This window comes from Anolis sagrei, chromosome 6 (genome assembly GCF_037176765.1).
Source record: "Anolis sagrei isolate rAnoSag1 chromosome 6, rAnoSag1.mat, whole genome shotgun sequence".
Classification (NCBI taxonomy): domain Eukaryota; kingdom Metazoa; phylum Chordata; class Lepidosauria; order Squamata; family Dactyloidae; genus Anolis; species Anolis sagrei.
The window spans coordinates 1,760,020-1,774,235 of NC_090026.1; the positions used below are offsets into that span (position 1 = coordinate 1,760,020).

At 45.3% G+C, this 14,216-nt stretch overlaps 1 protein-coding gene across 1 annotated transcript in view; it reads left to right on the forward strand.

Moving 5' to 3' along the window:
- Positions 1–14,216, forward strand: part of CAMTA2 (calmodulin binding transcription activator 2) — an 89,514-nt gene that overhangs the window by 44,410 nt on the left and 30,888 nt on the right. Inside the window, exons 11-12 of the mRNA XM_067469650.1 lie at positions 2,539–2,669; positions 13,111–13,292. Coding sequence (XP_067325751.1) covers positions 2,539–2,669; positions 13,111–13,292 — 313 coding nt within the window. The remainder of the gene's footprint in view (positions 1–2,538; positions 2,670–13,110; positions 13,293–14,216) is intronic.

Below are 14,216 nucleotides of genomic sequence, written 5' to 3' on the forward strand. Positions count from 1 at the left end.
TGTCAATTACAATGGTGATGATGTCCATGTCAATGTTGATGTCCATGTCGATGATGTCGATATCAATGTTGATGATGTCGATGTTGATGATATCGATGTCAATGGTGATGATGTCCATGTCGATGATATCGATGTTGATGATGTCAATGTCAATGTTGATGATCTCGATGTTGATGTCGATGTTGTTGATGATGACGATGTAGAGGTTGATGATGTCAATTACAATGGTGATGATGTCCATGTCAATGTTGATGATGTCCATGTCGATGATGTCGATATCAATGTTGATGATGTCGATGTTGATGATATCGATGTCAATGGTGATGATGTCCATGTCGATGATATCGATGTTGATGATGTCAATGTCAATGTTGATGATCTCGATGTTGATGTCGATGTTGTTGATGATGACGATGTAGAGGTTGATGATGTCAATTACAATGGTGATGATGTCAATGTCAATGTTGATGATGTCCATGTCGATGATGTCGATATCAATGTTGATGATGTCGATGTCGATGATGTCGATGTCAATGGTGATGATGTCGATGTCGATGATATCGATGTTGATGATGTCAATGTCGATGTCGATGATATCAATATCAGTGTTGATAATTTATTTATTTACTTCATTTGTTGACCGCCGTTCTCAGCCCTAGGGCGACTCACGGCGGTGTACAACATGTAAAAACAGTTTACAATAAGGCAGAACACAACGAAATATCAACATAACTATCAATGTATAACAATAATATAATTACACTAAATCATCCGCGCCATCTCATCATAGAATCGTAAACCAATCTCGTAATCCTTATTCCGTTCCAATCGTCATTGCCAATTGTTGTAGCACTTAGTTAAACGCCTTCTCAAATGACCATGTCTTTAGGCTCTTGCGGAATGACATAAGGGAGGGCGCCTGTCTGATGTCTACAGGGAGGGTGTTCCACAGCCGGGGGGCCACCACCGAGAAGGCGCTGTCGATGTAATGTTGCTGTCAATGTCATTGTTGATGATGTCAGTGTCGACGGTGATGATGTCGACATCATCACCATCGACATTATCAACATTGACAACAATAACACCGACGTCATCGACAATGTTGATGTCGATGACATCGATGTTGATGTCGATGATGTCAGTGTTGATGAAATCAATGGTGATGATGATGATGATCCCCCTCCCCTTTTTTTCAGGTCTCCTCATTCATTTTACAGATTGCATTTGGAATACAATGATAATATTTAGTTGCATTTACATTACAAAGGTGTTGATAATGGTGATGATGACCCCACCCTTTCTCATTCATTTTATCAACACATTGCATTTTTAATATATTGAGAACGTTTAGTTGTGTTTGCATCGCAAGCCGCCTTCCTTGAGTCCTGAGCCAAAGGTGGGATGGTGATGATGATGATGATTCCCGCCCCCTTTCTTCACCCCTTCTTCACAAAACCATCCAGGTCTTCTCTCTCGTACATTTTATCAAAACATTAAAGGTAAAGATAAAGGTTTCCCCTTGATGCTAAGTCTACTCGTGTCTGACTCTGGTGCTCATCTCCATTTCTAAGCCGAAGAGCTGGCATTGTCCATAGACACCTCCAAGGTCATGTGGCCAGCATGACTGCATGGAGCGCCATTACCTTTCCGTCGAAGTGGTACCTATTGATCTACTCACATTTGCATGATTTTGAACTGCTGCTAGGTTGGCAGGAGCTGGGTCTAACAGCAGGAACTCACCCTGTTCCCCAGATTTGAACCTGCGACCTTTTGGTCAGCAAGTTCATCAGCTCAGCAATTTTAACCCGCTGCACCACCGGGGGGGGGGGGGGGCTATCAAAACATTGCATTTTAAATATAATGATAGTGTTTAATTGTATTTTTGGAGCCTCCGGTGGTGCAGTGGATTAAACCACTGAACTGCTGAACTTGCTGACCAAAAACTTGCAAGTTCAAATCTGGGGAGCAGGGTGAACTCCCACTGTCAGCCCCAGCTCCTGCCAACCTAGCAGTTCGAAAATATGCAAATGTGAGTAGATCTATAGGTACCGCTCCAGTGGGAAGGTAAGGGCGCTCCATGCAGTCATGCCAGCCACATGACCTTGGAGGTGTCTACGGACAACACCGGCTCTTCGGCTTAGGAATGGAGATGAGCACCAGAGTCCCAGAGTCGGACACAACTGGACTTAATGTCAAGGGAAAACCTTTTCCCTTACCCTTAATTGTATTTGCATTTGCATTTTATATGTCTGTGTAGATGAGGCCTTTTATGGAACTGCATTTTAATAATGCGTGCTTGTAGAATTCTTATAGCATTCGTGTGCTTTTGACTGCGCTGTGACCCGCCTCGAGCCAATGGGGAGAGGCGGGTAAGAAATAAACTCACTATTATGTTTATTATTATTTTACCATTCAATAATAACAATAGCGTTTAAATGTATTGATTGTACCAATTGCCTCAAAACCCAGGGGAAAAGTGGGAAGAAGAGGATGATGATGATAGTGATGACGGTGGTGATTCTCCCTTCTATTCCTCAGATAACCAGTTCCGGATGTCCATCCTGGAGCGGCTGGAGCAGATGGAGAAGCGGATGGCCGAGATGACCGCCAATGCCGCCACTTCGGCCTCGGCCCCTGCCCAGCAGAGAGGAGAGAGGACCTCCAGCCAGGTCAGTTGATGCAGGAAGGGACATCTGTTATCCTGTACCAGACGTGAGCCAACTTGGGTGCTCCAGGTGTTTTGGATTCCAACTCCCATTATTCCTAACAGCCTCAGGCACCCTCCTTTTCCCCTTCAGCTGTGTAAGCAAGATGATAGAATAATAGACCTAAGAGAGGCCTACCTTCAGGTCCCAATAGATCAGTGGTTCTCAACCTGGGGTCCCCAGATGTTTTTGGCCTACAACTCCCAGAAATCCCAGCCAGTTTACCAGCTGTTAGGATTTCTGGGAGTTGAAGGCCAAAAACATCTGGGGACCCCAGGTTGAGGAACACTGCAATAGATAGATGAGAGAGTGATGGACCTAAGAGAGGCCTACCTTCAAGTAGATAGTTGAGTGATAGACCTAAGAGAGGCCTACCTTCAGGTAGATAGATGAGTGATAGACCTAAGAGAGGCCTACCTTCAGGTAGATAGATGAGTGATAGACCTAAGAGAGGCCTACCTTCAGGTAGATAGATGAACGAGTGATGGACCTAAGAGAGGCCTACCTTCAGGTCCAATAGATAGATGAGAGAGTCATGGACTTAAGAGAGACCTACCTTCAGGTAGATAGATGAGTGAGTGATGGATCTAAGAGAGGCCTACCTCCAGGTAGATAGATGAAAGAGTGATGGACCTAAGAGAGGCCTACCTTCAGGTCCTAATAGATAGATGAGAGAGTGATGGACCTAAGAGAGGCCTACCTCCACGTAGATAGATGAAAGAGTGATGGACCTAAGAGAGGCCTACCTTCAGGTAGATAGATGAAAGAGTGATGGACCTAAGAGAGGCCTACCTTCAGGTCCCGATAGATGAAAGAGTGATGGACCTAAGAGAGGCCTACCTTCAGGTAGATAGATGAAAGAGTGATGGACCTAAGAGAGGCCTACCTTCAGGTCCTAATAGATAGATGAGAGAGTGATGGACCTAAGAGAGGCCTACCTCCACGTAGATAGATGAAAGAGTGATGGACCTAAGAGAGGCCTACCTTCAGGTCCTAATAGATAGATGAGAGAGTGATGGACCTAAGAGAGGCCTACCTCCACGTAGATAGATGAAAGAGTGATGGATCTAAGAGAGGCCTACCTTCAGGTAGATAGATGAAAGAGTGATAGACCTAAGGCCTACCTTCAGGTCCCAATAGATAGATGAAAGAGTGATGGACCTAAGAGAGGCCTACCTTTAGGTCCCAATAGATAGATGAGAGAGGGTTGGACCTAAGAGAGGGAGGCCCACTTTCATGTAGATAGATGGGAGAGTGATGGACTTAAGAGGGGCCCACTTTCATGTAGATAGATGAGTGATGGACCTAAGAGAGGCTTACCTTCAGGTCCCAATAGATAGATGAGAGTGATGGACCTAAGAGAGGCCTACCTTCAGGTCCCAATAGATAGGTGAGAGAGTGATGGACCTAAGAGAGGCCTACCTCCAGGTAGATAGATGAAAGAGTGATGGACCTAAGAGAGGCCTACCTTCAGGTCCTAATAGATGGATAAGAGAGTGATGGACCTAAGAGAGGCCTACCTTCAGGTAGATAGATGAAAGAGTGATAGACCTAAGGCCTACCTTCAGGTCCCAATAGATAGATGAAAGAGTGATGGACCTAAGAGAGGCCTACCTTTAGGTCCCAATAGATAGATGAGAAAGGGTTGGACCTAAGAGAGGGAGACCCACCTTCATGTAGATAGATGGGAGAGTGATGGACTTAAGAGGGGCCCACCTTCATGTAGACAGATGAGTGATGGACCTAAGAGAGGCCTACCTTCAGGTCCCAATAGATAGATGAGAGTGATGGACCTGAGAGAGGCCTACCTTCAGGTCCAAATAGATAGATGAGAGAGTGATGGACCTAAGAGAGGCCTACCTTCAGGTAGATAGATGAGAGAGTGATGGACCTAAGAGAGGCCTACCTTCAGGTAGATAGATGAAAGAGTGATGGACCTAAGAGAGGCCTACCTTCAGGTAGATAGATGAAAGAGTGATGGACCTAAGAGAGGCCTACCTTCAGGTCCTAATAGATAGATGAGAGAGTGATGGACCTAAGAGAGGCCTACCTCCACGTAGATAGATGAAAGAGTGATGGACCTAAGAGAGGCCTACCTTCAGGTAGATAGATGAAAGAGTGATGGACCTAAGAGAGGCCTACCTTCAGGTCCCGATAGATGAAAGAGTGATGGACCTAAGAGAGGCCTACCTTCAGGTAGATAGATGAAAGAGTGATGGACCTAAGAGAGGCCTACCTTCAGGTCCTAATAGATAGATGAGAGAGTGATGGACCTAAGAGAGGCCTACCTCCACGTAGATAGATGAAAGAGTGATGGACCTAAGAGAGGCCTACCTTCAGGTCCTAATAGATAGATGAGAGAGTGATGGACCTAAGAGAGGCCTACCTCCACGTAGATAGATGAAAGAGTGATGGATCTAAGAGAGGCCTACCTTCAGGTAGATAGATGAAAGAGTGATAGACCTAAGGCCTACCTTCAGGTCCCAATAGATAGATGAAAGAGTGATGGACCTAAGAGAGGCCTACCTTTAGGTCCCAATAGATAGATGAGAGAGGGTTGGACCTAAGAGAGGGAGGCCCACTTTCATGTAGATAGATGGGAGAGTGATGGACTTAAGAGGGGCCCACTTTCATGTAGATAGATGAGTGATGGACCTAAGAGAGGCTTACCTTCAGGTCCCAATAGATAGATGAGAGTGATGGACCTAAGAGAGGCCTACCTTCAGGTCCCAATAGATAGGTGAGAGAGTGATGGACCTAAGAGAGGCCTACCTCCAGGTAGATAGATGAAAGAGTGATGGACCTAAGAGAGGCCTACCTTCAGGTCCTAATAGATGGATAAGAGAGTGATGGACCTAAGAGAGGCCTACCTTCAGGTAGATAGATGAAAGAGTGATAGACCTAAGGCCTACCTTCAGGTCCCAATAGATAGATGAAAGAGTGATGGACCTAAGAGAGGCCTACCTTTAGGTCCCAATAGATAGATGAGAGAGGGTTGGACCTAAGAGAGGGAGGCCCACTTTCATGTAGATAGATGGGAGAGTGATGGACTTAAGAGGGGCCCACTTTCATGTAGATAGATGAGTGATGGACCTAAGAGAGGCTTACCTTCAGGTCCCAATAGATAGATGAGAGTGATGGACCTAAGAGAGGCCTACCTTCAGGTCCCAATAGATAGGTGAGAGAGTGATGGACCTAAGAGAGGCCTACCTCCAGGTAGATAGATGAAAGAGTGATGGACCTAAGAGAGGCCTACCTTCAGGTCCTAATAGATGGATAAGAGAGTGATGGACCTAAGAGAGGCCTACCTTCAGGTAGATAGATGAAAGAGTGATAGACCTAAGGCCTACCTTCAGGTCCCAATAGATAGATGAAAGAGTGATGGACCTAAGAGAGGCCTACCTTTAGGTCCCAATAGATAGATGAGAAAGGGTTGGACCTAAGAGAGGGAGACCCACCTTCATGTAGATAGATGGGAGAGTGATGGACTTAAGAGGGGCCCACCTTCATGTAGATAGATGAGTGATGGACCTAAGAGAGGCCTACCTTCAGGTCCCAATAGATAGATGAGAGTGATGGACCTGAGAGAGGCCTACCTTCAGGTCCAAATAGATAGATGAGAGAGTGATGGACCTAAGCGAGATCTACCTTTAGGTAGATCGATGAGACAGTGATGGAGAGGCCTACCTTCAGGTAGATAGATGAGAGAGTGATCAACCTAAGAGAGGCCTACCTTCAGGTCTCGATAGAGTGATGGACCTAAGAGAGGTCTACCTTCAGGTCCCAATAGATAGATTAGAGAGTGATGGACCTAAGAGAGGCCTACCTTCAGGTCCCGATAGATAGATGAGAGAGTGATAGAACTAAGACAGGCCTACCTTCAAGTCCCTATAGATAGATGAGAGAGTGATAGATCTAAGAGAGGCCTATCTTCACGTCTCGATAGGTAGATGAGAGAGTGATGGACCTAAGAGAGGCCTACCTTCAGGTCCCTATAGAGAGATGCGAGAGCGATAGATCTAAGAGAGGCCTACCTTCAGGTCTCGATAGGTAGGTGAGAGAGTGATGGACCTGAGAGAGGCCTACCTTCAGGTCCCTATAGAGAGATGCGAGAGCGATAGATCTAAGAAAGGCCTACCTTCAGGTCTCGATAGGTAGGTGAGAGAGTGATGGACCTGAGAGGCCTACCTTCAGGTCCCTATAGAGAGATGCGAGAGCGATAGATCTAAGAAAGGCCTACCTTCAGGTCTCGATAGGTAGGTGAGAGAGTGATGGACCTGAGAGGCCTACCTTCAGGTCCCTATAGAGAGATGCGAGAGTGATAGATCTAAGAGAGGCCTACCTTCAGGTCTCGATAGGTAGGTGAGAGAGTGATGGACCTGAGAGAGGCCTACCTTCAGGTCCCTATAGAGAGATGCGAGAGCGATAGATCTAAGAGAGGCCTACCTTCAGGTCTCGATAGGTAGGTGAGAGAGTGATGGACCTGAGAGGCCTACCTTCAAGTCCCTATAGAGAGATGCGAGAGTGATAGATCTAAGAGAGGCCTACCTTCAGGTCTCGATAGGTAGGTGAGAGAGTGATGGACCTGAGAGAGGCCTACCTTCAGGTCCCTGTAGATAGATGAGAGAGTGATAGATCTAAGAGAGACCTACCTTCAGGGCCCGATAGATAGATAGATAGATAGATAGATAGATAGATAGATAGAATGCTTAAGTGGAAAAGGAAAGGGCCTGAGACTGTTGGGAATGGTGGGAGTTGACCTCCCAAACACCTGGAGGGCCCAAGTTGGCCCCGGCCTGCTCTAGACACGATTCTCTCCATAGGAGGTCGTCTTCAGTCCTGTGCTTCTTCTCTCCCTCCTCCTTTCTCTCCTTTCTCTTTCCCCTCTTTGTTGCCAGGCTTCGGCATATAGGTATATTTAGCCCCATCCTCTCCCCCCGGGGGTCTCAGGTTTCCTCTGACCGTATCTTTCTCTCCCCCCAGTAGACACACTGGCTATTCTTAGGGGTGGGAGGCTGTGTGTGTGTGGGGGGGGGGGGTGCAGATAAAGGCCATGGGGCCTTTGGGGGGGTGGGATTAGCAAGGCATGCTTTGCCCCCTCCCCTTTGGCCGCCAGGGTGGGATGCGTGCGGAATTCTTTCCGTTCAGCTCAGCAAAAGTGGGGAGGGAGTTTCCAAAGGGATTTCATTATTTTGGGGGGGGGGGGCACATGACACCCAGCTGCAGCTGCTTCATTGCAAACGCTTGGAAAAGTTACTTTTAGGACACGACAATGATTCGAGACATGCAACTTCTTGGAGTGTCCTCCGCCACCCAATTTTTCCAAGGTCTTGCTCAAAGTTGCCCCTCCTTCCAGGCAGTCTCTATGTAAGCAGTAGACAAAGTTGGGGGTGGTCACAAGGGCGTGATTATAGCAGTCCTCACTCTCTCAAAAGTAACTTTTGTAAACTCTTGCAAAAGCAATGCTGTGCTCAAGGAGAAAGGGGAACCCCCGGTGTCGCAATGGGTTAAACCCTTGTCTTGGCAGGACTGAAGACCAACAGGTCGGAGGTTCGAATCCAGGGAGAGTGCGGATGAGCTCCCTCTGTCAGCTCCAGCTCCCCATGAGGGGATATGAGAGAAGCCTCCCACAAGGATGGGGAAACATTAAAACATCCGGGCAGTGTCCCCTCGGCAATGCCCTTGCAGAAAGCCAATTTTCTCATACCAGAAGCGACTTGCAGTTTCTCAAGTCACTCTTGACACACAAAAAAAGGTGAAAAGGGCCTGAGAGCAAGGTTTACACCTTGGAAAGAATGTCCCATCCCAAAAGTAACTTTTCCCAAGCTGATAGGAAAGAGATATGGCTAGAAGCCTGATTAACTGGATACGAATTCTTGTTACCATCTCCATGAAGCTGCTGTAATAGAAATTAAAGTCAGCAACAATTAGGTGAAATGGTTCAGTTAAAAGAATAATCGAAGTTATTTGTGTGTGCCTCTTCCAGTTATGCCCGATTAGCATAGTTCATTGGGAAGGTCTAGTGGTTAGTGATCATTGAGCCGATTTCTCTGCAGTCTTGGGAGATTTATGGTGCAGTTGCGCCACACTATACAACGATAAATATAATAATAAATACAATAATAAATATAATATTAAACATACTATAATAAACGTAATAATACTAATGGCATGGCGACTCAGAAGAAGGGAAGCAGGGGCTCCTCGACAAAAATAATACAATAATAAACATATTATTATATAATATAATTATAAACACAATCTATATAAATAAACAAGTAATGTTCGTTTGTAAGATTAACAGAACTCAAAAGCCACTGGGGGAATTGACACCAAATTTGGACACAAGACACCTAACAACCCAATGTATGTCCTTCACTCATAAAAACACTGAAAAACACAGCAGAAGGGACTTAAAAAGCCTCCAAAAGCTAAATGATGAAAAGCTAAACGACAATACAGAAAAAAGGAAAGAAAGAGGGAGGGAAGGGAAGAAAAAAAACAAAGAAAGAAAGAAAAGAAAGAAAGGAAAGAAAGAAAGAAGGAAAGGGAGAAGGAAGCATGGAAGCAAAGAGAGAAGGAAGGTAGGAAAGAAGTAGAGAAAGAAGAAAGGAGAGAAAGAGGGAGGGAAAGAAAAAGGGGGAAGGAAGGAAAGTTAGAGAAGGAAGGAAGGAAGGAGATAAGGAAAGAAAAATGGGAAGGAGGGAGAGAATGGAAGAGGGAGGGAAGAAAAGAGAGAAAGCAGAAGAGAAAGAAAAGGGGGGAAGGAAGAACGAGGTAGAGAAGGAAGGAAGAGAAGGAAAGACAGGAAGGAAAGAGGGAGAGAAAGAAGGAGAGAAAGAGGGAAGGTTGGCCACAGCAGTGCGTGGCAGGTACAGCTAATAATAATAATAATAATAATAATAATAATAATAATAATAATAATTTTAAAAAACTTAATTTGTACCCCGCTACCATCTTCTCAAGGGACTCGGTGCGGCTTACATGAGGCCAAGCCCACAGCACATCAATAAACAAAGGCAATAACAAATAATCAATACAAACAGTTAAAATAAAACTCAAAAACAAAACAAAAAATACACAATAAGCAATAAACAACAATAACAATAACATACAGCATTTAAAAACCTATGGCCGGGCCAAATGTAATAATTCAAATTTAAAATCAAAAAGTGCTGGGCATGAACAAGATAAGACAAATTAAAATAGGGTTTTCAAAGAAAGATGAGGGCACGCAAACAATCCTAAATCAATATTAAAGTGCATTTGAGGACATATTGCTAAGAGTTTTCCTTATTCTGGGAAGGCACACTGGAACAACCATGTTTTCAGGCTCCTCCTGAAGACTGCCAGCGTTGGGGCATTTCTGATGTCTTTAGGGAATGAATTCCAGAGTCGGGGGGCCACCACCGAGAAGGTCCTCTCCCTCATCCCCACCAGTCACGCCTGTGATGGAGGTGGGAGCGTGAGCAGGGCCTCTCCAGATGATCGAAGAGATTGTGTGAGTTCGTACACAGAAATGCGGTCACAATCATATAATAATAATATTAGTAATGCAATAATAAACATATTATTATATTATATAATAACAATCATATAATAATATAATATATTACAATTATATAGTATAATAATAAACTATCATATAATACGTGGGGTTGCCTTTGAAGACAGCTCGGAAGCTCCAACTAGTCCAACGCTCGGCAGCCATGATTTTAACAGACGCGGAGCGCAGGGAGCATACAACCCCCCTGTTGCGCCAACTCCACTGGCTACCGATCTGCTACCGGGCTGAATTCAAAGTGCTGGCGTTGGCCTTTAAGGCCCTAAACGGTTCCGGCCCAAGCTACCTATCTGACCGCATCTCTGCCTATGAACCCACCAGGACTTTGAGATCTTCCGGGGAGACCATGCTCTCGATCCCGCCTGCTTCTCAAGCTCGGCTGGCGGGGATGAGAGATAGGGCCTTCTCGGTGGTGGCTCCTCGGCTGTGGAACGCCCTTCCTACGAACATTAGACTAGCACCATCTCTAATGGTATTCCACAAAAAGGTGAAGACCTGGATGTTTGTGCGGGCGTTTGAGTAATTTAGTGCAATCTGGTAATGGAACATAGGAATGGAACAATGGACGACGAACCTGGACTACGCTTGGGTGATGAGAAGATTGGGTACGGTGGTTTTTTGTCATAATTGTGCATTGTAATTGCTTATTGGTAATTTATGGATAATGTGTGAAGTCAATTGTTATATGTTGTATGGAACCACTGCTGTTTCTACTGTTTTTACTGTTTGTGAACCGCTGTGAGTCGCCTTCGGGCTTGAGATACAGCCGTAGAGAAGCAAAGTAAATACGTAAATAAATAAATAAATAATAATATAATATATTAAAATTATATGATATAATAATAAACAATCATAATACTATTAATAATAATGGCATGGCAACTCAGAAGGAGGGAAGCAATAATAATACAATAATAAACATATAATAATATTAATAATAATAATGGTGTGGCAACTCAGGAGGAAGGAAGCAGCCTGTCTCCGATCCGTGCTGCGTTTACGTCCGAATTCAGACCAGTCGCTGGCTGGGATAAGGTTATTGTGACCCAAAACGAGAGCGATTCTTCGAGGTCTTGGGATCGGGTTTCCGCTGCATCGTCAGCCTGCGGGTGGGTCGCGCCGCCGGCATTCCTTCCCGCCTCTCCGGTTTCAGAGGAGCCGGGTGTTGTGGGGATTCTTCCGCGCTCAGGGCCAGGCCGGCCTCACATGCTTGGACCCCTCAGTGCCCTTGAGACCCCCCCCCCCCCCCCCGCACCAAAGAGAGAGCCATTGCTGGGATGTCCCTGTTTGGGAGAAAGGGACGGTAACCTAATCTCCGGTCAGCTGCCGCCTTGACATTTCATTGTCCGCTTGCGCCTCGCCGTCCCTTTGAAGAGCCGGGTTGCGATCAAGGGCAAACCCCAATGGCATGATGAATTGACCATAGACCACGCAAGGGCCAACTTGGGCCCTCAAGGTGTTTTGGACTCCAACTCCCACCATTCCTAACAGCCTCATGCCCCTTTCTTTCCCCCCTAAGCCGCTTAAGTGTTATATTTATTTGTTGGGATATGAAGGTAGGCATCTTTTAGGTCTATCACTCTATCATCTAGCTCAGTGTTTCTCAACCTGGGGGTCGGGACCCCTTGGGGGGTCGCAATGGGGTGTCAGAGGGGTCACCAAAGACCATCAGAAAAGACAGTATTTTCTATTGGCCATGCGGGTTCTGTGTGGGAAGTTTGGCCCAATTCTATTGTTGGTGGGGTACAGAATGCTCTTTGATTGTAGATGAACTATAAATCCCAGCAACTACAGCTCCCAAATGTCAAGGTCTATTTTCCCCGAACTCAACCAGTATCCACATTTGAGCATATTGAGTATCCATGTCAAGTTTGGTCCAGATCTATTATTGTTTGAGTCCACAATGTTCTCTGGATGTAGGTGAACTACAACTCCAAAATTGAAGATCATTGCCCACCATACCCTTGTAGTATTTTCTGTTGGTCATGGGAGTTCTGTGTGCCAAGACTGGTTCAATTCCATCAATGTCCTCCACCGCACTCTGGGGCAGAGAGTTCCACTGCTGAACAGCTCCCACAGTCAGGAAGTTCTTCCTTATGTTCAGATGGAATTTATTTATTTATTTATTTATTTATTTATTTATTTATTTCAGTTACTTCTACCCCACCCTTCTCACCCCCGAGGGGGGACTCAGGGCGGCTTACAGAAAAGGCACAATTCGATGCCTATGCCAAATATACATACATACATAAAAGCAATTAAACAGTTAACAGGTTAAAATCATCAGTACATAACACAATAGTAAACAATATCATGCTCAGTGTTCAGAGTTCCATAATTCTCCTTTCTTATAGTTTATTTATTTATTAATAAATTGGTGGAGTTCAGAATGCTCTTTGATTTTTAGGTTAGGTATAAATCCCAGCAACTACAACTCCCAAATGACAAAATCAATCTCCCCCCCCCCCCCCAAACTCACCAGTATTCAGATTTGGGCATATTGGGTATTTGTACCAAATTTGGTCCAGTGAATGAAAATGCATCGTGCATATCAAATATTTACATGACAATTCATAAGAGTAGCAAAATTACAGTTAGGAAGTAGCAACAAAAATAATTTTATGGTTGGGGGTCAACACAACATGAGGAACTGTATTAAGGGGTCGCAGCATTAGGAGGATTGAGAAACACTGCTCTAGCTTAAGTGGCTGAGGGGGAAAGGAAGGGGCCTGAGGCTGAGAGGAATGGTGGGAGTTGGAGTCCAAAACACCTGGAGGGCCTAAGTGGGCCCATACCTGTTATAGACAATGACAAGAGTTCCCATCTCTCCTCCTGATACAGGCTGCCTCGGACTCCTTCGAGGACCGGATCGTGGCCCTGTGCGAGAAGATGATGGCCCAGCCCTGCTGGCTGCGGGCAGGAGCCACGCTGGTCCACCACGTCAGCTTCCGGGGCATGACCCTCCTGCACCTGGCCGCCGCCCAAGGATACACCCGCCTCATCCAGGCCCTCATCCGGTGGCGGTGAGTCCCACAGCAACAAAGAGAAGGAAGTGCACTGCACAGAATCCACTAGTAGCTAACTACAGCAAAAAGTATATATTTAATTTAATTTAATTATTTGCAATATTTATATTCTGCCATTCTCACCCCACATGGGACTCAGGGTGGATTACAATGCACATATACATAGCAAACATCCAATGCCATTTAGACATACAACATATATAGACAGACACAGAAGCAATTTTACATTCCAGCTTCGCGAGGGTATGTTCGGCTCCGGCCACAAGGGGAGCTGCCGCTTCACCGTCCACTTGTGGCATCAAGTCCTTGATGGGAGTACTTCCTCATTCTTATGCATGCCTCAGGAAGGTTTTTTATGGTGTCATAAATTAATTAAATTAGCTTCCCCACATAAAGCGGTACCTAAATTTCCTACTTGACAGATTATATTGTCTTTCAGGCTACAAAGGTCAACAGCAAGCTACACTAATGGCCAGAAGCTCACTCTGACCTGGCCAGACTTTGAACTCACGACCTCTCAGTCAGTAGTGATTTAATGCAGCTAGCTTGTCAGCTAGTTGTACCACAGCCCGGTCTATAGTAACCTAAATTTCCTACTTGACAGATTCTACTGTCTTTCGGTCTACAAAGGTCAACAGCAAGCTAGACCAATGGCCAGAAGCTCACTCTGACCCGGGCTGGCTTCAAACTCATGACCTCTTGGTCAGTAGTGATTTAATGCATCTAGCTTTCTGCCCCTTCAAGGTGAGAAGGGCGGAATATAAAGTATTATTATTATTATTATTATTATCATCATCATCTTTCTTAGAATGTTAACAGTCCAAAGTCTAAAGCATCTCTAATGGAGTCTGAAGTCTAAAAGCGTCTCCGAGTTCTAAAATGGAGTCTGAGCTCTGAGCAGTCCCAGATCTGAATTCTGAA